At 43.9% G+C, this 16,434-nt stretch overlaps 1 protein-coding gene across 1 annotated transcript in view; it reads left to right on the forward strand.

Annotated features, from left to right (window-relative positions):
- Positions 1 to 16,434, forward strand: part of PIK3C3 (phosphatidylinositol 3-kinase catalytic subunit type 3) — a 134,991-nt gene that overhangs the window by 61,161 nt on the left and 57,396 nt on the right. The window contains exons 17-20 of the mRNA XM_045021739.1: positions 5,329 to 5,457; positions 5,831 to 5,900; positions 10,219 to 10,283; positions 12,934 to 13,018. Of these exons, the coding sequence (XP_044877674.1) occupies positions 5,329 to 5,457; positions 5,831 to 5,900; positions 10,219 to 10,283; positions 12,934 to 13,018 (349 nt within the window). The remainder of the gene's footprint in view (positions 1 to 5,328; positions 5,458 to 5,830; positions 5,901 to 10,218; positions 10,284 to 12,933; positions 13,019 to 16,434) is intronic.

Consider the following 16,434-nt stretch of genomic DNA (forward strand, 5'->3'; position numbering starts at 1 on the left):
CACACTGTAGACTTGTTTCTCCATGTGTGCATTTGTGCTTTCTTCGGAATAGAGTGTTACTCCACTTTCTTTCTTCCTTCTTCATTGCCTTTGCCTTGTCTGATCATTTGGGCTTGGTGGTTCTTGTTCTTCATTTTCAAGCGTTCTGGTCAAGTGTATCCTCCAAGCTGACAACAGCCTTCTCTGACTATTTGCTTTTGTACTCTGGCCAACATATCCCACATCACATCATCTCACGTGACTAGCCATCTCAGTTTATGCTCCCTCTGTTTTTCCACAACAGAGCAACCTGCATTGTGGTTTGTACCATTTCATTGTGTAGCCTATCAGCACTACCGTCCTCCTGAGCGCACTCATTTCAGGAGTGTAAAGCAGTTGTTCTTTCTTCCTCGTTGGCCAGCATTCTGACCCATACATCATGGCTGACCTAATCATGAACTGATATGCTTTGTTCTTTAGTTTACTTGGCATATTCTTATTGCAGAGATTTCCCTTCAACTTTATTCTTCATTTGCAGACCCCTAACTTTTTTTTTTTTAAATGGAGGTGTGAACCCCTTTGAAAATCTTGGACATAGTCTGTGGACCTCCAGGGGTCCACAGACCACAGGTTGAAAACCACTGGTTTACAGCAAGTACTCTTCATGTGACTCCTAACGTCTGCATTTACATTCCCAGCATGCCTCAACACTGAGCCAAGATATTTAAATTGCTGCACAGACTTTAACTCTATGCCATCTAATTTTACTGGGTTCTCATTATCTCTGAACAAAGCATCATATGTATTCCAACTTTTGTTGGCTGATTCATAAGCCATTTTCTTCTAATGCAGCCCTCCATGGTTGTAGCTCCCTTTCCAGTGCATAGTATCTTTTCGGCACAACATATTGTCATTGTCACAAACCATGCTCCAAGGAGCTTTTCTCCTGATGTCCTGTGTCAAGGTGTCCATTACAATCACAAATGTGAATGGACTTAAGGCTGATCCTTGATGTTTATCTACCCTCATGGTGAATGACTCACTCTAGTCTCAGCTGCTTCTCACTAGTACTGTCCTACTCTCATACATGTCTATGATAGTCTGAATGTATGTCTCTGTCAGATTGTGCCACTGCAGGTGCCATCATAATAATTCTCTAGGAACTTCGTAATAAGACATCTCTTATTCTAAACGCAATTCCTTGTTTCTCCCTGTGCTGCTTTTGCAATATTCAGGCTGCAAACGCTGCATCCATTGTTGATCTTCCTGGCATATACCTGAATTGGTGGTTGTTTATTTGGTGTTCCAGCTCCTCCTACACTCTTTTTATATTTCTTGCAGGCATTTCATTGTGTGAATCATTAACTTGATGGGATGGTAATTACTACATTCCTGCACATCTCCTTTATGCTTAAAAATAGGGACCAATTTGCAATTTTCCAGTATAGTGAATTAAGGTGAAAAGTTTATCATAACCATGGTCTGTTGCTTTAAATGCTTCAATTGGCATTTTATTCGGTCCCACTGCCTTGCCATGTTTCATCATCTTGAGCGATGTCTGAGTCTCCACCAGGATGATAAGCCTTGTAAGGTTGTTGCTTGTGCATAGTTTCCTTATTGGTTTCTTTACATTCTCCTAATTGAGCAGTTTCTCACAAAACTGCTGCCATCTCCTAATGACTTCACGCTCTTCCACCAGTGCTCTTCTGTTTTCTTCTTTAATCCACTTCACAGTTCCCAAATCCTCTGTGCTGCTTTGCCTAATCTTGTCTAATCTGTATATTCCTTCCTTACTTCCGTAGTAGTAGTAGTAGTAGTAGTTCTGTGTAAAAGGCTTTAAATGACAGATCCTTAGCTTCCATAACTGCTCATGCTGAAATAAATTTGTTAGTCTCTAAGGTGCCACAAGTACTTCTGTTCTTTTTGCGGATACAGACTAACACGGCTGCTACTCTGAAACGTGCTTTTTTTTTTGTTGCTGTTTTCTTTACCAGTTTGTATTCCTCATAATTTTCTGCCAATCTCCTCCTTTACAACTTCTTGCACATTGTTTTGATCATCACCATGTCCCCTTGGAATGAAATTTCCCTCCTCTTGTTTGACCACATGCAGCTAGTGAACGTTCTGAAATGTTTGGCTATTTTCCCCCAAACCACTTTGCTATCACTGTGGTCAGTTTGATTGTTGCCCAAACTCAGTAGAATCTTTGTCCTTGTACCTCAGACTAACTTCCCTTTCCACAAGGCTCCACTTCTTTGTTCCACAACTTATCTTTTGTTCCCCACTAGCTTTTTCACCTAGAAGTCCATTGCACAGCAATATAGATTGCTTATGATTTGCTCTCCTGGCATCAGTTTAGTGTCTCTCACATTTTTAGATTATTTCCTTACAAGAGGAAGAGTGTGAGAGAGACTAAACTGAAGCTAGGAGAACAATTTACAAACAATTGACCTCGGACCTGTTGGCACCACACTTTTGTGCAATTAAGTGCTCTTCCCTCTTTACAAAGTATGTACTGGTAACAATCAGGCCATGGGCTCTGGCTAACTCTAAGATAGCCCCACCATTTTCATTTCTGGTTCCAAAGTCTCATTCTCCATGAAGGTCATTGTAGCCCTCACTGTGTTCTTCTACATGTCTGTGGAGATCTGCTCCAATAATCAAGCACTCTGCTTGTGGTACTTCACGTGTCACTGGGTTCAGCACTATCTGGAATTCTGCCTTCTCCTCAGTCATACAACCAACCTGCGATGCATATCCGGATTAAAAAAAACATAAATATTTGTTCTCTCAGTATTATTCTAACCTTCATTGAGCAGTTGCTCTTCTTTAGGGTGACCACTAGCTTATCCTGTAATACTTCTGCTACGATTATTCCTACTCTGTTCCTCCTTGCTACTGAGCCACAATACATTATCTTGTAACCCTCTTTGGTGTTCGTGGATTTTGACCCCTTCCATTTTGTTTCTTGTATAGAGGCAATGTGCACTCTTCTTCTTTTCAGTATCTTAGCTACTTCTCTTGATTGCCTAGTAATTGTTTCCACATAATTCTTGGGCTTGCTTCTTCGGCTGCATGTGGCCTTAATGAGATGGCCTTTTCCTATTTTCCACAGCTGTCAGGTGAAGCGGTTGCACGTTTGCTTCCAGCGGATGGCATAGCATTCTAGTGATATGCTCCCTAAAGACAAAGACCCATAAAGCATGTGTGTTTGGCACACTTTTACAACCTGGCTGGCCAGGCCTGATGTTCTTGGGTTGAAATCAGAGTCCGTTATCCTAGGTGGACTGCCTGCCATGGCAAATGAGCCCCACCTGCCCAGATACTTGCCATTCACAATCCCATTTTCAACTAAGAACAGCTCTGCCATGAGAAGGCAAGTGGTAGTTTAGCTATCAGAGGCTATACATTATGCTAATCACAAGAGGCATTTTCTTGGCAGTGAGAGCTCATCCCCAAAGCCATCTTAACTATGACAGCTCTTTAGGAGGCAGTCTTTCTACAGCTGCACATGAAATTAGAGGTAGGGTCGGGGAGATCTTTAGAAGTCAAAATAGCAAGCTCTTTAGCCAGGATAAGATGTGCCCACTGTTTAGGAGAGGACAAGGATCTGTCCTCTATGGTTCACACTACCTCTGTAGTTGTTAGTTGGTCCGTAGGGCAGTCACCTTCCGCTCTGAGACAGCTCCAAAACACTGCAGGACCCTTAGTTGATCCTGGCAAACTAACCACTTATTGTTTAGAGAGCAATTTGTCTTGCAACAAGAGCTTTGACAGATGGTTGCTGTTCACCCATAGCATGCTGAATCTTTGTGGGAATGTAATGCTTAATTGTCTAGACTGATTCTGGATCAGTATTTTGTATGTAGCAGAGCAGCTACTTCAGCAATGTATTAGAAGTCAGCCTTTGACATGAGGTGGTTTTTTTTTTTTTCAATTAAAAACAAAACAACAGAATTGGGATGTCCAGCATGGTCCTATTTAATACAAGCAAGATATAATTCATGATCTGCCCAAAAGAAAGCCAGAATTTAGATCCAGTCTTTCAGAAGGTGCCATTGGTGTCCAAGTGCACTTAGAATTGTGTGGCCACCATCTTCTCAATTTCCTCCCCCAAGAAAGAGGTTGGAGACTAGTCAGTAACTAGCAAGCTCTGCAGAACTAGAAAAAATGTCTTGAGGAAGGATGGGGCCTCTGTGCTTTTGAGTCTAAGTAGCATCTTTTGGCCTCAGTCATAGCTTTTTTTTTTCTACAACCTCATTAAGTCCTTGCATAGAAGAATGAGGAACTATATTTTTAAGAGAAAAAGTAAGGTAGCAGTAGATGATGTGAAAAGCACAGCCTCAGAGCACTTACTGCAAACAGCTCTAGTGAAATTGATCAATTAAAAATCTCCATTGTGTACCTGATTTTTATTTCATTTTTATTTGAGAGGCGTCACTTGATGAATTACAGTAGATAAATTTATTCATGTAGATAATTGATCTTCAGCTCGTTTTATGAGGGGTGAAACTGCAAACAGAATTAAATTAGTTCTTTTAAAAGACCATTTAAAATTGTTACTTTTGCTAAATTAATTGAGAAAGCAATTAATTGGTTTGAAAATGGCCTATCCCTAGCATTTCTTTTACATTTATAATGTAGTTATTGAGTCTTCCTGTTTTTCCTCCCCGCCCCCTTCTGGTCAGTTTAAAATGTTTTTTGCTCCTTTTGTATGGTGCTTCGAAGTTTAGATCAGATGTGAACAAACTTAATTTCTGCATTTACCCCGAATTAGAGGATAGAATGATTTAAAAAAAAAAATCTACCAGGGTCTGTTCGATTTATCTTACTACTTCTCTCAGATTTCCCACGGAGTGCTATATCCTCTGTGGATGAATGGAATCTAGAAATTACATTAAAAACTGGAAGTCCTATGGTCAAACTTCTGGTAAGTAGGGGCAGTACGTTCTTGATGCAGAGTCAAAAACTATGGAACATAATATTTGAGTTCCAAATGATCCCTATTGTGAAATACCGGTAGCAGTCTTCAGAGCCTATTGCAAAACCCACCATTTTGCAAATATCTACCTGCATTCAAACAGTTGGGCGAGGAAGTGGCAAGTCCGCTAGAAACTAAACCATAAACTAATAAGATACTCTTTTGATTTTTATTGAAAATTTAATTTAGTACCTAGATTTAGATACTTGGGGTTTGTTAGGCTAGAAGGCAAAAAAGCAAACGAGAGAAACTATTACAAATGAATTTACTCACATGTAGAGAAGGATTCCCAACTTAGATTTGTTTCAGCGAAGTTGAGTATTCGATTTGTTCTAGTGTACTGGTTCATGGCAAATTTCCTTTTCCAGAGTGCCCTAATGCCTGCCCAGTTATTCTTCAAGACAGAAGATGGAGGCAAATATCCTGTAATATTTAAACATGGTGATGATTTACGTCAAGATCAACTTATTCTTCAAATTATTTCACTCATGGACAAGGTGATGAGCATTAATCAAGTGTTTCTTAATCTCACTATTAAACATTTTTTTATTGTTTATACAGGCTGAGGAAATTGCTCTTAGTTAAAATCCAGAAAACACAAGATATTAATGCAGCTTAATTCAGTACTCTTTTTTATTGTAGCTGTTACATTCCAAAAAATTCCCATTCTTACAAATATTGTTTTAATGTCCTCTATGGACTAAGAAGATATGAGCCAAAAGACTTTCACTTATGCCTTATGACAGGTCTGAACTAAATTTCCTCAAAAACGAATAAGTGAATGTATTAAACCACTTCAAAACCTAGCCTCTTTTTAAAAATGTTTGATTATTTTTAACTGTTCCACTCATGTTTGTGTTTTCCTTCCAGCTGTTACGTAAGGAGAATCTGGATTTGAAGCTGACACCATATAAGGTGCTGGCTACTAGTACAAAGCATGGTAAGCATTTCTTTTTTAAAAAAACACTGAAAATCAAGTATTTGTCTTCCTCAGTTTCACTTACCTAGATGCAGATATTATCCAACCCAGGTTTCTTGTTAGTGTCGCAGGAGGGTACAGCTGACTTCAGGTTGCAAGATTTCTTAATAACACACTTGGGCAACTTGCTTAAAAGCAGATTAGTGTTTACTCTCTACCTTCTATTTCCCTTTTCCAGCTTTATTGTCAAGTGCTTGTTTCGTCTCACCTAGTGCAATGAAAACCTAGGAAAAATTGTGAAATACCGGTTGTCATTGTTTCAGAGCTAGCTGCTCCTCTGTTCCCTCTCTGATCTTTGAGGTTACTTCTACACAGCTGACTTCTGACCTTAAGTCTATGAGTCTGAGTCAATTTAAAAAAAAATATGATGGTATGGCTGAAGCTGGCCCAGATCAGCTCACTTGGGCTCATGGGGCTCAGACTGCGGGGCTAAAAACTGCAGTGTAGTTTTCGGGCTTGGGCTGGGACCAACAAAAAGTAAAGATGCTACATTATGAAATGTATTCCAATAACTTATTTTGACAAGTATTGAGATTTCATTGAGTAATAGTAAATATACTGTTATGCTTAGTAGAACTAGTTCAATCTCCATAATAGGAGACCTTACAACTAAATTTAGGATGAAAACTAGTAAGTTCTTCGAGTGATGGTCCCCATATGGATTCCAGACATGGGTGTACATGCGCGCCATGTGCAAGAGCTATAAGTGGACATCCGTGTCGATGCCATTCCAATTCCTTCTTAGCACCGCACAGCCAGAGTCGGAACCCTTGTTCCTCACTGCTCTTAGCTCTGCTAAGAGAACTCTCATCTGTTAATTCTCACCTGTATATAATTGTTAGCATGTTTTCATTGTATATAGTAGTTCTTGTACATTTTTAGTTAGTTTTAGTTTAGTTAGGCTCCCCTATCGGACTTCTTCTCCTGGAGGGGAGACAGTCCCTTCTCTACCCACACCCTTGGTATTATGGCCCGACAAGTCGGCTTGAAGAACCTTGCTTCATGCCTGCACTCCTTCTCCATGGGCATCGAGCACCAGCAGTGTCTACTGTCTCGGCGAAGTCCACATCATCATCTGCTGTTCCATCTGACTCTCGTCCCAGCTCAGACTCGGTAAGGTAGGGAACTTCGCCTCTGCACATTTCTCATGGAGGAAGCTATGTGCCCAGGTGTGCAGTTGGATCTTGGACTGATGGATCCACCGGAATGGTACCCATCACTACTGGTGAGTGACCCTCTGGCGTCGTCCTGCGTATTGGAACCCTCAGTACTGCTGCATCCGCTGAAGCCCCACTGTGAGCATTAGAAACCCAGACATGGACATAAGGGTGCCTCCCCAATGGGGACTGCTTCTAAGCACAGCGTTGCCTCCCTCTGAGCTGTGCCCAGTCGGGTGAGAAGTAGCAGGCTGAGCCAGCGGCTGCCGCGGCTCCCAAGAATCCCTGGACAGAGCATAAAATGAAACACCTATGCAAGCCGTAGGTGCTGCTTCCCACCCTGCCTCCATCTTCACCGCCGGTACCATCTATGCCGCTGGACCCTTTCAGACTGGCATGCCTGGCTCCCACACTCCAGGCCGCCTAGAACTGCTGATGCCCACTGCCAAGTTCATTCTCTCCTATGCCAGTTCTTTATCCGTGGAAACCTCACTGCTTACCTCTCCGGCGGATGAACCTCTCCTCCTCCTTCCGGGGTGGCACTCCTCTTCCACACATGCACCAACAGCTCCACCTCTACCAGATCCATCCTCTGAGTCTGAATGGTTTTCCATGCCAGACCCTTTCTCTCCTGCGCGTTCTCACAGCCCGGATGGCAGGCATTACCCACCCTAGCCATACGCCTATGACCCTTGCACTGAGCCGTGGTTCCGTTGCCCCAGGGCCCGCCAATGCGTGGTAAACCCTATGCTTGGCCCTACTGGTTTTGGTCCGCATCCCGTTTGCTCCTCCCATTCCCCACACTATTCTCACCACAGATGCCTCCCTCACAGGGTGGGGCACCCATCTGGATAGTCACGCTGCCCAGAGAGGTGAGGATGCACGTCAGCATTTTGGAACTCTGCACCGCCCACCTGGCCTGTCAGGCGTTCCTCCCTGTCATATGGTCCCAGCACCTTCAGCTGCTCTCTGACTACATGATGGCAGTTGTGTGTATCAACAAACAAGGCGGTGCCAGGTCGCCCTCTCTCTTTGCCGAACCATCCACCTCTGGAACTGATGCATCAAGTGTGGGATCACACTGCACAGCGTGCACCTTTCACACTTCAGCAGGTCCTTTTACACGAATCACAAGTGAGAGATCCATGATCCCATGTTTCACTCTATCTTACGCCGGTGGGGCACCCCACATTGGGACCTCGGAGACCTTCAAATTCCCCCTTTTCTGCTCCAGAGGGACCCTTGGAATTGGCTTGTGGGGCAACGCCCTCCTCCTCCCTTGGACCTCCGAAGTCCGCATGCCTTTCCACCCTTCCCTCTGCTCCCACAAGTCCTGTGCAAGGTATGACGGGATCGAACGATGGTCATCCTGGTCGCCCCCTTTTGGCCTCACCAATACTGGTTCACCGACCACCTCCACCTCTCCGCTTGTCCTCCAGTCCACTTTCCACCAACCCCCCATGGACTGTTCCTCCATCTTCACTCACCTGACCGTTGTTTGCTTCCTTAAAGGCTTGCTCAATGCCTTCCCGCTGGAAACCCCTCTTGGAACATGTACATCATCTTCTCTACCCTCACTAAACAGCCCTTTGAGCCCCTCCTGATCTGCTCCCTTGCCCACCTCTCCATGAAGATGATCCTCTTTTGGCCATCACCTCGATGAGGCACACTAGCACCTTCACGACTTGCTATGCCATCGCCTTGGCAATGGTGATGGATGCGGCTGTCGGCCGAGCCGTGCTCCAGACTGAATTCACGTGACTCCACACACCCACCTTCACGCTGAGCACTGCTCGCCGCTCTCTCATGTCTGGAATCCATATAGGGACCATCACTTGAAGAAGAGGAGGATGAGGGGGAGGAGGTTACTTACTGTAACTGGAGGTTCTTTGAGATGTGAGGTCCCTATATGGATTCCAATACTGCCCTCCATGCCCTCTTCTGCAGACTCCATTGCTTTCAGATAAGAGGGGTACTGAAGCGGCGTTGACCCACACAGCCTCATGTAGCAGACATGCAGATGACGCAAGTGCGGGTCAACGAACACTACAGAACAATTTTGGCTCTGGTGCATGTGCACCCATGTCTGGATTCCAGACAGGCACCACGCAGCTTGAAGAACCTCCAGTTAAAGTCAGTAATCTCCTCTTTGTCCTATATTTGTACCATTGAAATCTTTAAAATGTCTCATGATCCAGTTGTATTGAAATCCACTAGAATCTACTGTTTTCATACAATTTTGTTCAATCATTATGATTCTTAAAACAGATTGAGTAAAGTAAAGATGATGACTATTTGTACAGTCTTCTATAGTAGGGTCTATTTTTATTCATAATGAGAAGCAAGGTCTGGGAATCAAGAGACTCAAGTTATAGCTCCAACTTTATTGCTAGCTTGCTGCCTAGCCTTGGGCAAGTCATGTAAAATTTCGATATGCTTCTCCATGCATAAAATGGGTATAATGGCTACCTTCTTAACAGGGTGTGACAGTTTGCCCCCCTCTGAATGCCACCAGATGTCCTTGGATGCCACTGAGTCAGCCTGTTCTGCCACCTGGTCTTGCTGGGTTAGGCTCACAAGCCTCTTCCAGCCAAGCACACAGGCAGGACCACACCCAGCTGCACAGAGAGACAGAGACCTGCTCTGGAAAGATTCAGCCTTACGGGCTTGCCCCAGCACTCTGGGTTTGTCCCTCTTAAAGGGAGTGGGCACAACCTCTTGCCCCCCAGTTATAAATTACATAAACTGAGTTTTATAATATAAAAAAGAAATAAGTTTAACTATGAAAGGTGAATTTTAAGTAGTAAAGAGGTAACAAACAAAACAAAGCAGATTCCCAAGCAAATTAAATTGCAAAGAAATTGGTTACAAATAGTAATTCCTCACCCTAGATATTGTCTTAGGTCGATTCCTTCACAAGCCAGATATCTTTCCAGCCCGGGTCAAGCAGTTGTGTTCTTGTGACAAGTATATTTAAAATTTACTGCAGGCTATGTTTACTGGCAAAACCTTGCTTGCTGAGTGCAGTGGAGTAAAAGGTGCATAGCTTTATTTCTTCACCAAAGTTGTTCTCTCCTTATTTTACACCTTCAAGTACTGAAGTTACTGCTTTCTTTTCACAGGTTTCATGCAGTTTATTCAGTCAGTCCCTGTTGCTGAAGTTCTTGCTACTGAAGAAAGTATACAGGTATATGATCTGGTGTCTCTTCTTTTTTCATTCATTTGGGAACAGTGTCTTCATATTGCAGATCTTTTGCATGAGTATGCAGCATGGACATTTAATGTGTGTAAAATTAATGTTGTTGAAGAATTCAGGGCAAGACTCAACTAGTTATGACACTGAAATTCTGATTGTGCTTTACAGATGAATGAAAACTGATAGGTATATCTCCATATATTACCTAAAACTAGAAAATGGAACAAGACCAATAACTATCTCATAGAACTGGAAGTGACCTTGAAAGGTCATTGAGTCCAGTCCCCTGCCTTCACTAGCAGGACCAAGTACTGATTTTGCCCCAGATTCCTAAAAGGCCCCCTCAAGGATTGAACTCTCAACCCTGGGTTTAGCAGGCCAATGCTCAAACCATTGAGCTATCCCTCCCCCCTGTTACAGGAGTTCTAGGAGTTCATAGTAGCAAAAACTTTAGAACTGTCAGTTGAGATACATACCAGTGTTTTTTGTTACTGAGAACTCCCACGCTAGCATCAACTTCTTGGACACCACAATCAGTTTCAACAATGGAACCCTACGGACAACCATATACAAGAAACCAACTCATCAGCACACCTTCATAGATCCAGTATCTACCCCAAACACACTAAGAAATCTGTTGTCTACAGACACTCAGATATTACAGAATATGCTCCAAGGAAAAAGTCCAGGATATACACCTTAACATGCTTAAAACCACCAACCAAACATACTTCACCAGAGAAGTAGATTGCATCATGGAACGTACCACCTAAATACTCTGAGAACCTGCTTCAATACAGAAATAATACCCCCTCCAACTGTACACCCTTAGTTGTCACCTGCTACCTCACACTGGAATCCATACATGGTATCCTCAAACAACTGTAACCTATACTCGAGAGGGACCCCATCCCGAAATAAATCTTTCATGCTCCCTCACTTCTGGCCTTCAGATAACCTTCTTCCCCCACACTCTCCAAGCTCATCATCATAAGCAAGCTCCCCACAGACCAGGACATGCCAACTCAAAGTGGCACCAGACCTTACCAGAAGAACAGATGCAAAACCTGCAGACATATTGCCACTGCTAGAATGATCAACATCCCCCACAACACACCTTTCAAGATCCGTGGATCCTACACGTCTATCACGACACGTGGCGTACCTCAGCAAGTGCACTAAATGCCCCAATAACAACTATGTGGGTGAAACCAGACAATGACTACATTCCCGAATGAACTCACAGGAAAATGATAAAAGACAGAAACACCATATGACCTGTGGGTGAGCACTCTTCATAAAACAATTACTTTGTCTGACCCATCTGTCCTTGTCCTCAAAGGAAACCCGTACAATGCTTTCAAAAGATGAGCCTGGGAGCTTAAATTCATAACTCTGCTAAACATTAACAATACTAGACTGAACACAGACATGGGATTTATGGCTTTATTACAACAATCTATAACCTACTAACCCCCTCTTTTTGTCCTGTGACTGTAGAGGTCACAGACCACTCTATCTTGAATGGTACCTTAGATTAGAATATGTGCTAACTATTTATACTGAACAATCTATTCCACCTTGCATTTTAGATGTGACACTGAGTACCTGTACCTGAAGAAGAGCTCTGTGTGGCTCAAAAGCTTTTCTCGCCACCAGAAGTTGGTCCAATAAAATATATCACCTCACCCACCTTCCCTCTCTAATATCCTGGAATTCTACACTACATACTAAATTCCCAAGGCATCCCAGAGCAGGACTTTTTCCTGTACAGCACTTCAAAAGCCTGCACTTTTATACCTTACAATATTGCAAGGTCCCTTCATTTCTGTATCCTGGCCATTTTCAGCAAGATAAGGTACTAGCCAGTTAACTGATAACTTTGCTGCACATCCTTGAATGGCTTTTCTTTAGGTGATTACTTCATGAAAAAACTCCACTGCTCAAGCTCAGTACATGATTTTCAAATGTTCCTAACTTAGCAAAATCAAAACCAGTTTCCTCTAGAACGCAGTTATAGACTGTCTCGATAAAGGCTTAATTCCATTCCAAACTTTAAACCTTGTGACTATTTCTATAAAATTACTAGACTTGTTTATTTTGAGTGGAAGTAAGGGACATAAAGTATTAGTGCATAGTTTGTCTAATGTTCATCACATCATTCTAAGATGTTACTCAACTTTTAGATTAATTTGAATTGCTAGTGCTGTTTAGCTTTTTCTAGTTTAGCAGAAAAATATATTTACTATGGAAGCATTTTTGATGCTCATGGTAATTATGCAATAACTCAGCAATACAAATTTAATTTTATGGGTTATTTTAAAGGAAGAGCACTTCAATTTGTGACAGTGATTTTAAATCTGCTTTGGTGAATAAGAAAATGCGAACAAAGATCTAAACCGTAGCATGAAAACATAACTTGCTACATTTTTTTTGTTTAACGTTATCTGAAAACTTTGAACATAACACATTCTTGAATTCAACCTTGACATTCTTATAAGTCGCAAGATTGATACCAGAAGTGTGTCTTCACAGAGTATGGTAATAGATTTACCAAGGTCATAAACTGCTAACTTTTCTATCTGCCCTGAAGTTAGTTCAAAGCTTTATGGGGTAAGAAAGTGTTTTGATGTCCTTGCAGAACTTCTTCAGAAAACATGCACCAAGTGAGACTGGTCCTAATGGGATAAGTGCAGAGGTGATGGACACTTATGTTAAAAGCTGTGGTAAGTTATTACAAATGTTTACTTGCTGATTAGATGTGCCACTGTTGGCACAAAGGAAAGTAGTGTGCCACTATTGGACCTGTATACTTAGTAATGTTCAAATGAATTGTATGTAGAATTTATTTTAAAACAGTGATTGATATTTTTAACTTTTCACTTTTAAGTACCTGAAATGAGAGGAATTCATCATTTAAGTAATATAGTAGCACAGTGATACTGATAAATATTGGATAACCAATGAACACTTACATGATTGCAAGATGTGTTTGGGAAATTTATTGCCCTGCCTAACAACATGAGGCCGGTGTGACAGGTTATGCCCCTTAGGAAGCCAACTGATGTTCTGAGATATCAGAGTCTACGTGTTCTGCCAGCATGGGCCCCCTTTAACCTGTCTTGCTGAGCCAGGCTATTAAAGCCTCCTTTAACACACACACAGGCAGGGCCACACCCAGCTGCAGATCAGCTCTGGGAAGACTCAGTTTAAGGGACTTGCTTCAGCACCCAGGTGTCCACCTCCTTTGGAATGTAGACCCAAAGGTATATTATGAAATCTGCCTCCTCCCTCAATGTGGAAGAAGGTATGCACAACTTCTAGCCCTCCCTCCCCCCAGTTAGAAATTACAGAAACTGGGTTATATAATAAACAAAACAAATTTTATTAACTACAAAAGGCAGATTTTAAGTGGTAAAAGGGGTAGCAAACAGAACAAAACAGATTACTAAGCAAATGAAACCAAACGTGCAACCTAAGCTAGTTTCACTAAAGAAATTGGTTACAAATAGTATTTCTCACCCTAGATATTGTTGCAGGCAGATTACAGAAAGTTTTGAAAGACTGCTGCACTGGTCTCTTTCTTGAGACCTCAGGTATTACTCACAAGCTAGATGCTCTTCCAACTTGGTTTTTTTGGTCAGAAAAATTATTCCAGTGATTTCTCCCCCCCCCCCCCATTTCTAAGGTTAATATTGTGAGCATTGTTGGCATTAGGGACTCATTGATGACTTAGTTGTAACTTCACTGTCACCATTAGATTACAGGAGCCAAGTGTGAAAGCAGTATAATGCTGGCAAATAGAATTGTGTAAACGATTCTATATGCAGGACTTTAAAATATTTGTTTTAGTTTCACTTTCATGGTGTATTAAATCATCCCATGCTGATCTAAGGCCTTGTCTACACTACAAGACTATTTCGAATCAACTTAGTTCGAATTTGTGGATTCGACCTTATGAAGTCGAATTTGTGTATCCATACTAAATACACTAATTCAAATTTCTGAGTCCACATTCACGGGGCCAGCGTCGACTTTGGAAGCGGTGCACTGTGGGAAGCTATCCCACAGTTCCCGCAGTCCCCGCTGCCCATTGGAATGCTGGGTAGAGCTCGCAATGCCTGCTGGGGGAAAAATGTGTCGAGGGTGGTTTTGGGTAACTGTCATCATTCAACCGTCACTCACAAACGCCCTCCCTCCCTGAAAGCGCCGGCGGGAAATCTGTTCGCGCACTTTTCTGGTCGGTTACAGCGCGGACGCCACAGCACTGCGAGCATGGAGCCCGCTGCGATCATCGCTGCACTTATGGCCGTTGTCAACTCCTCGCACCTTATCGTCCACCTCTGCAACAGTCAGCTGCTGAGAAATCGGGCGAGGAGGCTCCGGCAGCGCGGTGAGGAGAGTGGCGCAGACCTCTCAGAAAGCAGGGTACGCCGGGCAGTGGAGATCATGGTGGCAATGGGTCAAGTTCATGCTGTGGAACGGAGATTCTGGGCCCGGGAAACAAGCACGGACTGGTGGGACCGCATAGTGCTGCAGGTCTGGGATGACACAGAGTGGCTGCGAAACTTCAGGATGCGTAAGGGCACTTTCCTTGAACTGTGTGACTTGCTGTCCCCTGCCCTGAAGCGCCAGGACACCCGGATGCGAGCAGCCCTGAGTGTGCAGAAGCGAGTGGCCATAGCCCTCTGGAAACTTGCCACGCCAGACAGCTACCGGTCAGTAGCGAACCACTTTGGCGAGGGCAAATCTACCGTGGGGGTTGCTGTGATGCAAGTAGCCCATGCAATCGTTGAGCAACTGCTCTCAAAGGTGGTGACCCTGGGAAACATCCAGGTTGTCATAGACGGCTTCGCCGCGATGGGATTCCCAAACTGCGGTGGGGCTATAGATGGGACTCACATCCCTATCCTGGCACCGGCCCACCAGGCCAGCGATTACATTAACCGAAAGGGCTACTTTTCCATGGTGCTGCAAGGACTGGTGGACCATAGGGGACGTTTTACCAACATCAACGTCGGGTGGGCGGGCAAGGTTCATGATGCGCGTGTGTTCAGGAGCTCTGGTCTCTTTAAACTCCTCCAGGCAGGTACTTTCTTCCCGGACCACAAAATAACGGTTGGGGATGTGCAGATGCCTACAGTGATCCTCGGGGACCCAGCCTACCCGCTAATGCCCTGGCTCATGAAGCCCTATACAGGCGCCCTGGACAGAGAGAAGGAACTCTTCAACTACCGGCTGAGCAAGTGCAGAATGGTGGTGGAGTGTGCTTTCGGACGTCTCAAGGGGAGATGGCGGAGCTTACTCACTCGCTCGGACATCAGCGAAAAGAATATCCCCGTAGTTATTGCTGCATGCTGTGTGCTGCACAATCTGTGTGAGAGCAAGGGCGAGGCCTTTTTGTCCGGATGGGAGGTTGAGGCAAATCGCCTGGCTGCAGTTTACGCTCAGCCAGACACCCGTGCCGAGAGAATATCCCAGCGGGAAGCGCTCTGTATCCGGGAGGCTTTGAAAGCAAGTTTCCTCGGAGATCAGGGTAACCTATGACTCTCCACTTGCTTTCAAGAGAAACTGACCCTGGGCCTGTGTCAGTTTGTGTCGATTTGGATCTGCGGCTACATGCCGCGTTCTCCAAGTTTCCCCCACTTCCAAAGCACGTTTTTAAGCAAATTAATTGTTACACTCATTATTAATAAATCTTTCTTTTACTTTGCATTTCTGTTCTGGTGTTGAGACATGGACGCATACTGTGCTGGGCACGGTGTGCACTGACGTACAGACCGCTTCCTCCATAGAGGACTGACATCCTCCTGCTCCTACATAGGTCTCTGGGGTGGGGACGGATGACAGTGGTTCTGCATGAAGGGGAGGGTTTGCAGGAAGGGGCGAGTGGTGCCTTCTTTGCATAGGGGTTTGGATGACGGCAGTGGGCTGCGGGTTTCTGTGTGGGAAGGGGTGATGGGTGTGGGAGAAGGGTGACTATCTGTCCGTGGATGAGGGCTCTTGTTGGGGCTCAGGGCAGCGGATAGGCTCGTGGATCCGTTGCAAGTGCATCGTAAGGGCAGCCTGCCTTCACAGTAATGGCGTGGCAGGCGCTAGGACCCTGGACAAGCATACACATTACGAAATGATCAGGGGCAGC

The sequence above is a fragment of the Mauremys mutica genome, chromosome 6 (genome assembly GCF_020497125.1).
Source record: "Mauremys mutica isolate MM-2020 ecotype Southern chromosome 6, ASM2049712v1, whole genome shotgun sequence".
NCBI lineage: Eukaryota > Metazoa > Chordata > Testudines > Geoemydidae > Mauremys > Mauremys mutica.